Source organism: Bactrocera dorsalis, chromosome 1 (genome assembly GCF_023373825.1).
Source record: "Bactrocera dorsalis isolate Fly_Bdor chromosome 1, ASM2337382v1, whole genome shotgun sequence".
Lineage (NCBI taxonomy): Eukaryota > Metazoa > Arthropoda > Insecta > Diptera > Tephritidae > Bactrocera > Bactrocera dorsalis.
The window spans coordinates 86,290,043-86,306,815 of NC_064303.1; the positions used below are offsets into that span (position 1 = coordinate 86,290,043).

The 16,773-nt window shown below is 36.1% G+C and overlaps 1 protein-coding gene across 3 annotated transcripts in view; it reads left to right on the forward strand.

The window, feature by feature from the left end:
* Positions 1 to 16,401, forward strand: part of LOC105223878 (uncharacterized) — a 28,595-nt gene extending 12,194 nt beyond the window's left edge. For 2 of the 3 annotated variants that reach the window (XM_011201755.4, XM_011201757.4), the window contains 4 exons: positions 10,801 to 11,893; positions 13,171 to 13,434; positions 13,501 to 14,432; positions 15,668 to 16,401. In XM_011201755.4, the coding sequence (XP_011200057.2) occupies positions 11,377 to 11,893; positions 13,171 to 13,434; positions 13,501 to 14,432; positions 15,668 to 15,877 (1,923 nt within the window). In that variant the 5' untranslated portion in view covers positions 10,801 to 11,376 and the 3' untranslated portion in view covers positions 15,878 to 16,401. Of the gene's footprint in view, positions 1 to 8,913; positions 9,023 to 10,800; positions 11,894 to 13,170; positions 13,435 to 13,500; positions 14,433 to 15,667 lie in introns of those variants that run through there. The other variant, XM_011201758.4, reaches the window with a different exon arrangement.
* Positions 16,402 to 16,773: the final 372 nt, after the last annotated feature.

Genomic DNA, 16,773 nt, shown 5'->3' on the forward strand with positions numbered 1-16,773 from the left:
TGTTTGTTGAAAGTCAGTGTGTTATCGATGATGATTGTTTGATTTATCAGAATCTTCAATGATGTAAAGGACTCGTGCTCGACTAGCTTATTGTCTCATTGTTTAAGTTATACTTTAGTTAGCCGACGTTCGAGAGTGCGATCGTGAATATGATACGATTACACACTTCTTGATGTTCAAATCTAGTTGATTTTTGTGGCAATAGTCTGTCAATATCACTCTGGAAAACATAGGTGTCTCGCTCACTAGTTATCGTACTGAAGATCTTCAAATAAACTGCATAAATTTATTCTGACTGAAAGTTATCGCCAATATCGTTAAAAAAAAAAATTAAAGAGAGTTGGACCCACGTGTGATTCTTGTGGCACTCCTGACGTCACATCATGCTTTTTAGATAGATACCCATCAAGTTTAATTTGAAATGCCCTACGGTTAGTCGAATGCCGAAGGATACTATGGTCCACTCTACCGAATGCTTTGCTGAAGTCCGTGTAGACCGTATGAACAACATAACCGTTATTTAGAGCATAAATCAGTTATCCAGACTGAAAGTTATCGCCAATAACGTTTACAAAAATTTTGAAGAGAGTTGGACCCACGTGTGATTCTTGTGGCACTCCTGACGTCACATCATGCTTGGTAGATAGATACCCATCAAGTTTAAGTTGAAATGCCCTACGGTTAGTCGAATGCCGAAGGATACTATGGTCCACTCCACCGAATGCTTTGCTGAAGTCCGTGTAGACCGTATGAACAACATAACCGTTATTTAGAGTTTCGATTAGATAACTTGCATAAATGAATAAATTGGAGGACCTCCCTCCAACGAAATCTTGCTGTTTACAGGTGATAATATTCTTAAAAGATGCTGTGAGTTGAGAAAAAACTATCTTTTCAGAGAATTTAGCCAGAGCGGATTGCATAGAAATTGACCTGTAGTTGGAGACATCAGACCTTGAGCAAGCCTTGTGAATATGACAGATATAAGAAGATTTCCAAGCAGTTGGGAATGTACCATTTTGAAGGGAAAAACTGAATATGTGTGTAGGATGTTCCCTGATGCTGGAGGCACAATTTTTGAGGAAGATATTTGGCAAGCTTGACAGTGTTATGTAGACTCGACGTCTACATCAAACTCGTTAATAGATAGCAATCGACGCAAGTTAATTTTCGATTAATGCAGAACACTGATAGTATCTTGATTGTACACACTCTTAAGGTAGTAGTCTGGTAACTTACGCGTATTTTCATGACTTCTTTGGAGGGTGTTTTTATAGGAAAATAAAAATTAATTATCTTGAATATTTAGAGTTTTTATTTACATATTCTTCTTCTTTACTGGCGTAGACACCGCTTACGCGATTATAGCCGAGTCAACAACAGCGCGCCAGTCGTTTCTTCTCTTCGCTACGTGGCGCCAATTGGATATTCCAAGCGAGGCCAGGTCCTTCTCCACTTGGTCCTTCCAACGGAGTGGAGGTCTTCCTCTTCCTCTGCTTCCCGCGGCGGGTACTGCGTCGAATACTTTCAGAGCTGGAGTGTTTTCATCCATCCGGACAACATGACCTAGCCAGCGTAGCCGCTGTCTTTTAATTCGCTGAACTATGTCAATGTCGTCGTATATCTCGTACAGCTCATCGTTCCATCGAATGCGATATTCGCCGTGGCCAATGCGCAAAGGACCATAAATCTTTCGCAGAACTTTTCTCTCGAAAAAAAATTTTTTACATATTGAAAGAATAAAAAAAATGTATTTGAAAAGATTAAAAATTTTACTTTAAGTATTACTATTATTATTGTCACTCAAAGTTGGAACCTCAAAAATATTCTTGATTATTCTTAATCTATAGACATGTCATTCTGGTCGGAACTACTGAAGTTAAATTTCAAGGGTAAATAACAAAATGGCGGACTTTGAAAAAAAGTCCTTTTATTTAAGCAAAGAAAGGCTTGTAAAATAAAAAGTTCGAAATGAAACAAATTCACGTTAGTTCCTACGAGAACTATAAGTGTGTAGAACAGCCTGTTTAAATTTGAAAGCAATCGGTTAAGTAGAAAGTTAGGATTCGGGCCGACCAGAAAAACAATGTTTTGAGAAAAACGCGATTAAAGTTCAACAACTCCGAGAGAGAGGACACCGAGGCGCTCTAGGAAACTCGTTATAAATCCCGAAATATTTCGAATTTCCCTCTGAACACAGTATATTCTCAAGACATTGTACTTTCAAATTAAGCAAAACAAAATTTTTCGATTTTTTGAACCCAAGTTACCAGACTACTACCTTAAAAAAGGATGCAAACATATTGTTGATCTCGATTCCCGAGTCTGCCAATTTTTTATAGCATGATTTGCCATTTACATTAAAATAGACCTCAGTTTCGGTGATCACCTTTTTAATTGCTGCTCATTTGTGACGAACCGCCGATATCGGAACACTATAAAATATAACTGCTATATAAATCGACCGATCAATATAAAGTTCTGATATGGAAACTTTTTTATTTGTGAAGGGTAGTATAGCTTCGTTGCAACCGAAGTTAACATTTTTTTCTTGTTACGAGGGCTGCGATATACATATATATTTCTGGCCTAATAATGAAAATAGGAATATTTATCAACGAAAATGGTTTTATTGTTTTTCAAAATATTCTCTATCAAGATTTATACACTTTTATGCGCTCAAACCAATTTTCGAATTTTCTTGGTGCACAATGATTCGTCTTCTCTTGTTCGTTTTTCGAATTTCTCCGAAGACTTCAGGCAAACAAATGGTGGTGTACCACTCAGAATTGACCGTCCTGCGTTGCTCAAGCGGAACAGTCGCCACATGACCAGTTTCGACGAAGAAACATTCGCTTCGAAGTGCTTCTTCCACGAACAACTTTCGTTGGATTTGGCTCGTCTTGGAAGACCCGCACGGTCGATTGGTGTTTTGTTTCGGGCTCATACGCATAGATCCATGATTCGTCACCTGTGACGATCTTATAAACGTCTTTTGAAGCACCGCGATCGTATTTTTCAGCGCTTCTTTACACCAATCCACACGAGCCTTTTTTTGAGCGATTGTCAAATTGTGCGGGATCCAACGAGAGCAAACCTTTTTTACGGCCAGGTGTTCATGCAATATCGAATGTATGCTGGTGGGAGAAATGCATAGACATGCCTCTATCTGAAGGTATGTTACATGACGGTCTTGCATTATCAGTTCACGTACGGCATCGATGTTTTCTGGCACAACGGCTGTTTTTGGACGACCTTCACGGAATTCGTCTTTGAGCGAGCGTCGGCCACGATTGAATTCATTGTACCAGTTTTTCACAGTGCTATAGGATGGTGAATCATAGCCATACAAAGATTTTAGTTCATCGATGCACTTTTGTCGTGATAATCCACGTCGAAAGTTGTGAAAAATGATCGCACGAAAATGTTCACGAGTTAATTCCATTTTTTGGCCGAGATGAATTTTTTAATTCCCTGTAAATAAAACAATTCACGATTAAATGACATAACGTTCTGAGTGATGTTATGCTAAAAAATGTCAAACTTTCCAATGGAAATGTCAGATTGCACCTGGCAACACTAGTGTTGCCTAGGCCAGAAATATATATAGCAGGCCTCGTATTTCCTAAGATCTTTTTTGTTTTACGTAAAAAGTTGTTTCTTTGTTTCTTTAAATACACAGTCAAATACGCAATAATGTATGAACCTCCACTTCACATTTGCACCATACATTTGTAAAAGGTGTACAATCTTGATTTATACATATACATATATACATACATACATACATGTACATATGTATGTACAATACGCGTTCTTATAGCCTCATCAAATCAGATGGTAAATGCTGGCAACGTGTCGATTTATCTGCGGTCAATGTACCAATAAGACCATGCGGGTGTTTTCTTTAGAGATTTAAAGTGGTAAATATACATATGTATGTATGTATGTAAGTTCGATATGCAATATTATTTGCCAATAAGCTGATGGTGAGCTGTTATTTATATTGGAGTGAGCGCAGAGAAAAACTTAAAAGTTGGCGATGAAGAAAGCATAAGGTTTGGCATATTCAAACATGTAAATAAACGTCTAGCTCACGTATGTTTTTGGTTGCAAAAAATCAAATTTTCTCAAAATCATTAATAGTTCTTAGCAAACACTTTATCGTATTTTTTGGAGTATGTACCTAAAGAAGAAATCATTTAATGCCTAGTTTATGATTTTATTCATTTTGACAGTTGACTGGTTCGGGTAGGTTTGAAGTTTGGCAATTGTAACAACTACATACATATAACGGACAGCTTGAAATTCTACCAAAAATAGTATATGTATGAACGGAGGGATTTGTTGCCGCCCCTTAAGATCACTAATCAAAATTGTAAAACTTTGAAAAATTTAGGAAAATGCGAAATTTAAATGTATTTGATGAAATGTTTTGTAACGTGATTCATCATAGTATTAATTTTCAATTGAAAATGGTTAACATAAATTATTAAATGAAAGCTAATAAGCTTAAATCCCTTTATTAAGTATTGGAAGTACAAAAGTCGGTTTCCATGAAATCACAAAAAAGAAAAAAAGTTTCTCCGCATATTAAACGCCCAATATATAATAATTTTTAATCATAATAAGTGTTGGGTATTTTAATTAAAAAAAAATTCTCCGATCCGGCTATAATGCAAAATGTTATAAAAACGCTAATTTTGAGGCGATCTCACGCTGGAATAAGTTGAGCATCTCTTCATCCACGCCTTGGTAACATTCGTTCGGACGCAGTCATAAGGGATCTTTGCAGCAACAGCTTGCTCAAATATTCTCTTACTACCCCTCTTTCTATTACTTATCCTTGCCAAAGACCGTCGTATGCTGGCAACCATTTTTATGGATGATTGAAAATTGCTTTTCACAAAAGCTCCATGGAAATCTTCGAATTTTATCGCGCAACTAGGAAATCCAATTTAATATTATCAAGCACTTCTTGTTTTCAGTATTTGATTGCATGATGTCAATAATTGTGGAAATGTGTTTATATTTACATACTACTATTCAAATACCAATATGAGTACATAAATATAAATTGAAATTTGTACAAAAACAAATAAATTGCTTAAGTTCAGTGGGTAAATATTTAAACAAAAATACATACATACATATTGTATACACATAAATATGTATGTTCAGAAATACGGCATAAACAAATTTGCAGAGTCTTTTGACTTTATACAGCCATGTGAAAAATAGTGGAAATTTTCAGAGAAATAAAAAATAAACTATTTGCGTATAATCAGATTAGTGTTTTTTTAGAAAATGATTGATGTTCATACTAAAAATTGTCAAACATTTACACCCAAGATCAAAGAAAAAATGAACAAAATTAGCACTCGCAAAAAAGTGACATGTTGATAACATTTGTCGCATAATTGAAGTCGATAAATTGCAATGCTACTAAGATAACTGAGCGAAAACGGTTCATATACTCGTACATAAAATGGTTTTCTTCAATTTTTCATAGTTTTACGATGCGTTATGACAAGTTGCGACTACCCTATATATCAGGAGGTTGTACACTAGGCATATCACTTTTTACGATTTTTGCAAATACGAAAAACGGCATACCATAGTCGAATAGAGAATAAAAAAGTATGAATCCCATTATTTTTTTTTGCGAAATTGCAAAAAAGTTTCCGCGCAAACGAAATTACTTTTTTATCAGAACTGCTGAAAAAAAAAACAAAAAAAGTTTTGTATACTGTACACGTTTTTCTTCATAATAATAGATATTTATTTAACTAATAATCTTCCTATTATTCCAAACGCCTTTTAATGGACCTAAAGGAAGTGCCCCACCCACCCCAAACTAATTTTTCTTCAGAAAATTCTGATTCAATATAATAATAACACAAAAAAAATGTTGACTTTTTTTAGAAATCCATTTTTGCGCGGAACGTTTTTGAACCGAAATCACCTAAAAAAGTGATATTCATTACTTGTACAATATTTGCCACCACGTGGTGGTATGCCAAATTTTTCGTCAAAATTTGTTATATGCCTATTGTACACCATGATTGTGCGACTGATTATCACATATGAGTGGTGGCTTAGGCCTCAAAATAATATCTATTTATGCATCTGCGTGTCGAGTGCCATGCGCACATGTCCGACGGCGGCACTCGAAGTCATGCTGGATCTCACGCCGCTTTACCTGGTAATTAGTCAGGTTGTTAAACACACGCTGCTCCAAAAAATATCAGAAGAGTTTGGCAGAGGTAAGGTAATCTCTTCCCAACGCATAAAGAACTTAAGTAGCGAAATACCACTGGCTCTTCTTCCAAGCAGTAAGGCTGAATGGAACGATTCCGCTCTTGATCTACTGCTTAGGGATAGTACAATCAAACGTTACACTGAGGGCTCGAAAACGTCGGAGGGAATTGGCGCAGGAGTCGCAGGACCACACACCAAACTCTCCATGCCAATGGGTACTTTTCCGAACATATTCCAAGCAGAAGTCTTTGTTATAATTCGGTGTTTATAGATAAAGCTTCAACGCAACTATCGCAATGAAAGTGTAGTTATACCCAGCGACAGTTAGCGGCACTAAAAGCGATCTCTGCATACGATATGAAATCGCTATTGGAGTGTATATGTTTCCAAGTAGGGATCACATCGCCTTAATTGCACAAGCAGTATGTTGGAATTTATCAATTTTTCAAATCGGACCACTCCAGCATATAGCTGTCATACAACTGATCGGCGGCCATAGCACCGTTATAATTGCCGAACATTAAAATTGACGAGCTATCTTCACAAAATTTGGCAAGGGTTATGTCTAAGGCTATATTGCAATCTCTGAAGAATTGTTCAGATCGGACCACTATAGTTTATAGCTGCCATACAGACTGTGGGATCGAAATAAAATTCTTATATTGGCGTATCTGTGAAGGCTTTTATGGCTTCGATGCAACCAAACTTAACTTTTTTCTTGAATTTAATATCCGATGACTCTTATTATAGTTTCCCGTTACTTATTAATTTTCATTGGAAGTACAAATGATACAGTATGCATACACTTGCTGTCAATAAAATATATAATGTACATATATACATATATACATATGTATGTATATGTCCATATATAAATTATATACAATCTGTATATATAATTATAAAAATGTATGTACATATATATAATTATAAACGCTCTCGTTTGATAAGCTTAATGCTTAAATTTACCATTAATTTTTTCTCTTAAATGTTTCGAATTGCTTTTGTTACGCTATTTACTATTCAATACGCCTAGTTTTATAGTTATGCAATCCAAACATTTTAAATAATTTCCATAACGGTACATGTGCTGCTTAGTGCAAGGTAAATAACGTGAGTCAGTTAATTAGTTAACAGTTGCTCAATGAAAACATATTCGACGCGTTGTGTTTTATAATAATATTATTGCCGATTTTTAGTTAGTACATATTTTAAGTTTATTGTTTAAAATAAGCTAAAATGTTTTCCTTCGTGATACGTAGGGAAAAAAGCACCTATAAATCTATAGCTATACATCTACCCAGTTCAATTTTGATCTTAGCAATACTGGAATGTTAAAAAAAAAATTGTTAAATGCCTTAAAGCGTATTCAATATATAAAAATGTAAAATGTGGCCTTGGAAAACTTCAGCAAGAATAGACCGGTGGATCATCTCCCGAAGATACTCAAAACGATTACCACACAAGAAGTCCCTTCTTTATGGCCTTACGGGATGGAAATAATATTTTAATATTAGCTGTAAAATACTTGTACTATGAGCAAAACATAGTAAGACTTTTTTCATAATTCCATTCCATTTTTCCAAACCTCGAAACAATTGTTAAAGCCAACTTCCGGAATAGCCTTCAAAGAGCCTTGCGATTCATGTTTAATATCTTCAATTGACTCAAAACGATTTCCCCGAAGCGGTCGTTTCAGTTTACTGAATAGCCAACACACGGAGTTAAATCAGTCGAATATGTATAGTGGATGCAGCACTCTTTTTACGAATAGCTTCTCGCAAACAATGCATAACACTCAAATAGTATTCCTTGTTGACAGTTTGGACGGTGGGAATGAATTCGGAGGAGGATGGATGAAGTCGTGTGTAGAAGATCACGCAAGTGAGGAAAGTTCTCTGAGCGCCATTCACTTGGGAGTGGCCAGAAACGATTCTTTTACACATAGTTCAAGCATATGTTCTTCTAGTCTTAAACCAAGTATCCTCTGGCAAGCCAAAAAACATCCATTTGAAGACAAGTTAAAGTGAGAATCCCTTCCCAGAGTTGCCAACATAACCTTGATTTTTGATCTGCTTTGACGTGGTTTCTTCGGCTTCGGCTCACCTTTGCCACGATATTCGGCTAAGTGATCGTCTGCTTCCGGGTCTTAAGCATAGGTCCAATACTCATCGTTAGTAATAATACTTTTCATGACACTCTGGTAGTTGAAAAGCATTGTTTCGATTAATGTCTGCGACGCTGTTTGTCGGAAATTGAGTGATTTTTTAACCAATCGCCTTTAATTTTTCTTTTCTTTTTTCGACTGATCGAATGCTAAACAGTAATTATTATTTTGATGTGACATTTGGCACAGAAGTCCCTGACTTAGTCATTCTAAAAAAAAAATATTTCGATGACAGGTATCTGCGCGAAACTTAAATTAAAAATTCTTTCTATTTTTTTGCTCGCATTAGTATGTATGTAAGTTTATATCTAGAATTATTTATTTTATTGGCACTGTTATTATATATTAACGATCTATTAATTAATATTATACTGTGAAGTTTTTACTATAGTTAGTTTTGCGATGTTTAATAGTCTTTGCATTGTTCTCGCTCTGATCAGAAGTTTCAGAAAGTTCCAATTCTAGTCAGTGAATGTAGACGACGGGCGTAACAACCACCAAATTCACACAAAATTTATTTAAGTTTTTTATTTAAAACCAGGCTAGAGCCTTAAAAAAGCTTAAAGTGTCATTACCATTTATTGTGGAAGCGAGGTAAAATAAATCAAATTTAGTATTAACATCAACAAATAATAAACCTTCAGCAACTGGACTAATCTTCGGAATCAACTTGTCATCTACGGGCGATATGACGATTGTGTACCCTTCACCTGCTTAAGGCTGGCGTATATTTTCATCTTTACATACTTACATTTTCCGTAACATTAGGACACTAAAGCGGACTTTAATAAAAAAAAAAGTTTTGATTGCTTGAACATCCTGGACTGGCCTCACCGCTTATTATTTCCCACATTTGTTAATTTGAATAAAAAAGAATGAACTTCAAACAAACTAGTCTTGAAATAAGTAGCTAATTAGGAAACTACTGTTCAACATATTCACATGCGGTGTAGCCAACTATTTTTTTTGAAGCTCTTTGCCAAAGTTATTTGAAAGAAGGCGAGATGGAATAATCTTGTCCCTTTCTCCTTACTTATTGGCTTTTTCCGGACAGAGTTTGAAATATTACGGTAGACTCATCTTCCGCGAACCTAGCGAAGTGGTTTGGGCCGGCGGGTTTGGATTGATATTAAACGGCTTAGCAAATTTTTGGAAAGCTTAAAACGCTTCGTCGAACTATGAAGATGATGATGCACTTTTAGAAGTTTAAGGATAACACAAAGGACGAAGATCTGTCTAAGTTCGATGCATCGATTAGAACCAACCCTATGACCTAAAATAACTTAACCTTTCACTATACCTAGAATTAAATTAAATACCTAGAAACTTACAAGGTGCGTTCCAAAGTAAACGGAAATCTATATGTCGACTGTTGCGTTAGAATCTGCTATCTTTATCGATTGTCCAGTGACATCATGACATTTCATCGATTGGAAGTGAAGTTATTGCATTTTAAGTGTCAGCATGTTTATGTTATCGGTGCGAAAATGAGCTTCGATCACAGAGCCAACATTAAATTTTGTTTTAAAATTGGTAAAACTTTTAGCGAAACGTTTCAATTGATGAAACAAGTTTATGGCGATGATTGCCTGTCCCGTAGCAGAGTGCACGAGTGGTTTCAACGTTTTCAAAGTGGTCGCGAGGATATAAATGACGATCAATATGTGGGTCAATCAAAATCAGTGATCACCGGAAATTCCATCGAAACTGTGCGTGAATTCATCAAAAATCAGCCGAAATCATCATTGAAATTCATGGAAATGGAATTGAAGAAGGAATGCGGTATTCTGCCTTGGAGTTTTGAAGCGTTTGGTGCGCCGTATTCGACGAATACTCGGCCCGAATATCGCGTAGATGAAAGTTGGCGTTTGTTGCACGATAATGCGCCGTCTCATCGATCGACGCTTGTGACCGATTATTTGACCAAAAATCACATTTTAACCATTAACCACTCCCCGTATTCACCTGATATGGCACCGTGCGACTTCTCCCTTTTCGGAAAAATGCATTTGCCCATGAAAGGAAAGCGTTATGCAGACGTAGAGGCCATTCAAAAGGCTTGCACCGGCATACTGGCGGCCATACCGGCCCACGAGCTAAAACACTCGTTCGACATGCTTTTGGACCGTGCAAAAAGCTGTATTGAAGCAGAAGGATACTATTTTGAATAAAATAAATTGGTTGTTTAAGTCCTGTTTACTTTGGAACGCACCTTGTATAGTTGCTACAAACATAGGTATGTAGGCTTGCGAACATACATATCTATATGTATGAATATAGCGTTAGCCCGTCCCTTAGATGTATATATATATATGTACATATATAGTATATGTATTGAGTAATAACCATTTTTCTCTGGTATTATTTTCTAGGTAATTGGCATCAACAGAAACCCATTCAGCTGCAGAATAGAATGATTCATGCTAAATATTCGAAACTCTTATTCATAATATGGAAAATGTTTTAAAAGCAGCTGGTTGGAAGCACTTAAGACTTGAAAGTCAAATGAAAGAATCCGCCAAAAGCGAATTTGATAACGCAGCTGAGAACTACGAAATATAGACGATTTAAGAAAATCTCCACAAAGAAGTTAGCGCTTGGGTTACATCATATCTAATTGAAATTCAACATAAAAGACAACGACATTCCGGCTCGTTAATTGAAAATTCAAAACCAAACTCAGGATCACAAGATAAATTAAAATAAATACATAAATAAACGCCACGAAATCAAAGACTTACTACAAAAACAAACGCGAAACAACATCTCAGCACACGGCAATGTATGGAAAGTGTTGGAAATTAAGTAGAACTATTTGCAGTTATAGCGATTTGAATGATCGCCAGCAGCAACAAATCTAGAATTATACACAATTCCGTGGGCCAAATTAACAAACGGAAAAACCACATCTAAAAGCAATTAATATAATAAAAACACCACTAGCAGCTATGGGCAGCATACATAATATAAGATTTGTTCGCTTTCTGCTCGTCGTAAGCATAGTCATCCTGACCATTTTCATTTACGCCACATATTCATCAAATGCGACGCTTACACCACCACATTCGCACTCCATGCGCGCCAGTTCGGTGACAGATGTTGCGGGCGCTATTGCGCAACAGTATCAGCCGCTGATAGCAGCGAATAAGAGTAAATTAAGTAATGATGCTGCTGACGGTGGTTCTGAAATAAGCAATCGCCTGGACGCGCCTCGAAGTGAAGGCGATATTTCGCTTTTGAAGTTGAATAAAAAGGCAGCTGTCATGTCTGGCGCTAGCACAGGTTCAGGTGCTGGCGTCGGGAAAGTGCCATTGGCGAGTGCTGCCAAGAAACAACATCAGCATCGCGAACCGACGATCGACGTGGATGCTCCAAATGATGAGGCGCCTGAAGACGATGAGATGGAGCGTTTCGGCAATGAATTGCTTGAGGATATGGAAGTGCAAAATGTTGACAACGCTTTAGGTGAGTTGAACCATATGCTTTACAATAGTGCAATTACTTGCTCTTTAGTTTTTTAACCCAATGATATTGCCAATGAAAATTTTTCTTAATGTAATTTTTAATTCCAAATACAAATCCAAAAACCGGATTGTAAAATATACAAAAAATTAATCCCAAGCATGTAATTCAGAATAAAAAAATTAGAATTAAATTAAATTAAATTAGAATTTGCCTACTTCGTGTTCTATACTAACAATTTCGAACTAGCAGGTGGGCTGAAAAGTTTCTAAGCTGGTACATCGCTGGTACTACTAAAATTAAATCCGTATGATTTTTAGTCAGCCCTTGACAGCTGTCGCTATTAGTTGATATAAGTACAGTATTTTGGGGAGATAATAGCTAAGTTTTTGAATGAAGCGACATGGGCACCGAGGACAATACAGGCAGCGGGCGGCCAAAAGAGGCTGTTACCGACGTAAAGTGAAGTTGTTCGAAAGATCTGAGACTCTAAAGATATCAAAGGAGCGTTTTGGATATATTGTGAGTGAATATTTGGGCATCCCTAAGCTTTGAGGAGTGTTTGAAGCTCTTTAATCGTAATAAAACCGTATTTTTCTTCGATATGTGACAATGGATGAATCATTCATCCGACATTTTACATCAGAGTCCAAACGACATTCCGCCGAGTGGACTGTACAAGATGAACCAACCGAACAGCGATTACAAAGCGTTATTGGAGTGTTTGAAAGAATCGCGAAAAACGGTCCCATTTGAAGAAGATGAAAGTGCTGTCTCATGAAGAAAACGCACCGTGTCTAAAATGCATGAATTAGGCTTGGAATTACTTCCGCATTCAGCCGATCTGGGCTTCAGTGATTTTTCATGTTCTCAGACCTCAAGAGAATGCTCGCCCTCAAAATTGAAAAATAAAATCTAATTGTTTCAAAATTTTTTTTTTTTTTGTTTATGTTAACCTACGAATTTTTCAGCCCACCTGTTAAAGCCTGCACAGAGCTTCTTCTTCTTTATTGGCGTAGACACCGCTTACGCGATTATAGCACAGAGCACACGTCGGAAAAATAGCAAATAGAAGCAATTCATATTTCATTAATTTTAAATTCGTATTGTGGGATTAAAAATTAAATTTTTACTATAAAATAAAAAAAAATATTTTCGAATTTTAATCAAATAATCCAAATATCTTGAATTAAAAATTAAATTATTTCTATTTACATAAAAAAAAACTTTTAAATATGTATATTTTTTAATTATGTTTTTTAATTTTCTTACAATTTTAGTGGTCGGCAGCATAGGTTACCCAAACGCTTCTAATGGTCAGCCAAATAATGTTGGCGCTCCTCTTGAGCAATCCAAATCGGAGTTGCAAGGACAGCCAGATCAGCTTAAAAGCATCAACGCAAAATCCAGTGATAACGCCAACAATATAAACAAAATTCTAGATTCAGAGGTCATGATACCGACATCGAATTTGCAAAAGTTTATCGAAAATGCAGATAAGATATTGAAAAACATCACTGCAGCACCGGCGGCGAATGAGAAATGTGAGTAAATGAAATACAACAACAAATGTGCAATATTATAACACTCTTATTTCATATTTCTATCAGCTGTGACAAAAGATTCAAATGGTGGTAGCAAACAGTTACCGGAGGAAAATACGATCCCAAAGGTTCCTAAAGCAGAAGGCAACGTTGCTGACAACGAAAACGATGATGATGATAATGATGTAAACAGTGATGTGGCTTTGCCACCATCCGTAGTGATGACTATCAAACGTCCTGATGGTGCTGTAAAACCACAAAAACCGAGCGAAAATAGTGTTTTGCCCAAAACTGTAGCAAATAAACCTAAAACTCCGCCGAAAGTGCCACCTAAGATAGTCCATCCAGTACCACCCAAAATCGTCGACCACACCAAGGGTATAGCTACTAGTGAAATCTACGAGTCAGGACATCTAAACGAGGAAATAAATTTCGCTAAAATTTGCCCGAATGAGGGTGAAGACTTGAAGTTACTGATACTTATATCGTCAGCATTAAATCACGCTGAAGCACGACTCGCCATACGACAGACCTGGGCACACTATGGTACACGGCGTGATGTATCTATAGCATTTGTCTTGGGGCGCTCCACAAATGAAAGTATAAGCAAGGAGTTGAGTATTGAGAATTTTATTTATGAGGATATGATTCGTGGAAACTTCATCGACTCTTATACAAATTTAACGTTGAAAACGATTTCCACTTTAGAATGGGTGGATTTGCACTGTCAGAAAGCCAAATTTATACTGAAAACCGATGATGATATGTTTATAAATGTGCCGAAATTGTTGCAATTCATTGACAGTCATATCAAAGATAAGCGTGTCATATACGGACGCTTGGCGAAACAATGGAAACCCATACGTAACAAAAAATCCAAATATTACGTATCAACCGACCAATTTAGTCAACCACTGTTTCCACCGTTCACCACCGGTCCGGCGTATCTCATTACAAGCGACGTAATACATTTGCTCTATGAACGATCGCTCCATCAGGTATGTAGCCCGGTTGACTTTTATACATACAGTTATACAGTTGCCCACAAACTAATAGGAGGTACACATAACGGGATATTGACATTAAAACAAAAAAAACATTTTTTGATGCGATGATTCTTATTCTCGTTCAGCTTTGCTTGTTCACGTGTAATTCCTTTCCTCAAATAAAGTAGGGATGTTAGACCTTTCTAAAATAATCTTGCATACATTACGGTCAATGCTAATATAGATAAACCTTGCTGATGCTTAACTACGCGGCACTAACGCACAAAACTAATACCTATCCAGAATAGACCCACACAGCTCAGACATACATATGTCCAGCGTGGAAACAGTCCCCGCATGACACTAGCCACTTCTTTGCATGTCCTGCTAAACCTACACATCTGACACCCTTCACCCTTTGGTCTGACCCCGTCGAAACAGCATGTTTCCAGGGCCTACATCATCATGACGTCGATGACAACTTGTCTTGTTCTCACCACAACAACAACATGCCAATCTAGGACACTACTAAAAAATGTGTGCTTTTTTGTCAGTCAGGAGCATCAGCGATGAATCAAATAACTTTTCATATATTGGTGTTGCTCCCATTCTATTGATTGAACACGTCATCGATCAAGTGGTGTGTCAAAATATTAGATGACGTAAAGCCTAATGGCATATGTCATTTGTATGGTCATACCAACAAGATAATGACCCCAAACATAGCAACAGGTGCACAAAGAAGTGGTGTAGAGTCAACGGAGTTCAGGTTATGTCTCAGTCTGTTCAGTCGCCTGACCTCAATATTATAAAAACCATCGGGATTGATATGAAAACAAGTATTACTTAATGAAAACGAGCCAATTAGGTAGATTTCTGGCAGTTAGTGAACGAAGTTCGGGAAAGATTGCCATTTAAACATTTGTAGGATCTTATAGACTTTATTTTAAAATCCAAAGCTATTGAAACAAATATCATTTATTTTAAGAGTCTATAAAGGTTTGAAATAATTTTTCGGACTACCTTGTTTTAGTTGAAATCCCAGAATACTATTATTTTTATGTGGAACTGTAAAACTGTTTATCTAAAATAGACTGTGATATAAAATATGGAAATATTAATACACAAGTTGAAAGATTATTTTTGTTAATGTGGTCACTCCTATTTTTTTTGTTGATAGCTGTACGTGAATATCTACAAATATGTGAATACAAACAACTAACTGTGAAAATAAATTTATTCTACAGGTATACCTGAAGCTAGAGGATGTGTTCACAACGGGAATAGTTGCGCAACAGGTTGGTATTAAACGCGTACATGCCAATGAGTTCCTTAATCGACGTATTGCATTTAATCCATGCAACATACGCAAACTAATCAGTGTACATATGGTCAAGTCAAATGAACAATTTGACCTTTGGAAGAAGTTACTGGATAAGAGTACCAAGTGTAAATAGTATTTTAGATTTATTCATTAAAGTCATACAACATTTATTGCTAGTTGTAAAAGTATTAAATTAAGTATATATGTATGTATAGCGGTACGAAAAGACCTTAGAATATTTTTTATTTAAATATTATATTTAAATATATAAAAGTATAACATTAAATTTATCTATGTAAAAATATATATGTGAAAGTATACAATACATATGTAACAAGTAATAAAGTGACATAAAATATATACCTTAGGTTAAACCACTGAAAAATGCTACTTATACATGAATACATGAATGTGTATGTATTTGTTTTCTAGACTTAACATACTCGTAAATGCATTATAAATGCCATTACAATATTTATAAATTAAGTATATGAGTAAATCTATTTCATATGGTAATCTTATTTTAATTATGAAAAATGATGTGATGTACCAATATATGTGTGTACATAAAATATACATACATATTGGAAGAAAGTATGAAAAACGAATTTTTTTGAATGAAATAAATCCTTAAACGTTAATATACATACATTTGAAGCGATGAATTATTATTGTTAAAAAATATGTTGTTTCTTTAGTTGAATTTGAATGTGTGGCTTTGGGATTTCAACTTCAAAATAACGCCGACTAAAACTTTAAAGGCTTTGGCGGCCAGATAAATAGCATATCCTGGTGACTTCTGCTGGCTACCATATTCCCATAATTATCTCCATCAAGACTTAATTTCTGTGGACTAAAGGCACACTACTAACTGCTAACTTCAGCAAAGCTAACTGAGTCGGCACAGAATTTACCCTAAGCACCTTCTCCGCACTATGCATGACCAGCGAGTACCGTTCCCACGACAGTCGGGTCTAAGTAAACGAAACGGATCCGGATTTTTATCCGGACAAGGACTGTCAACTCGGC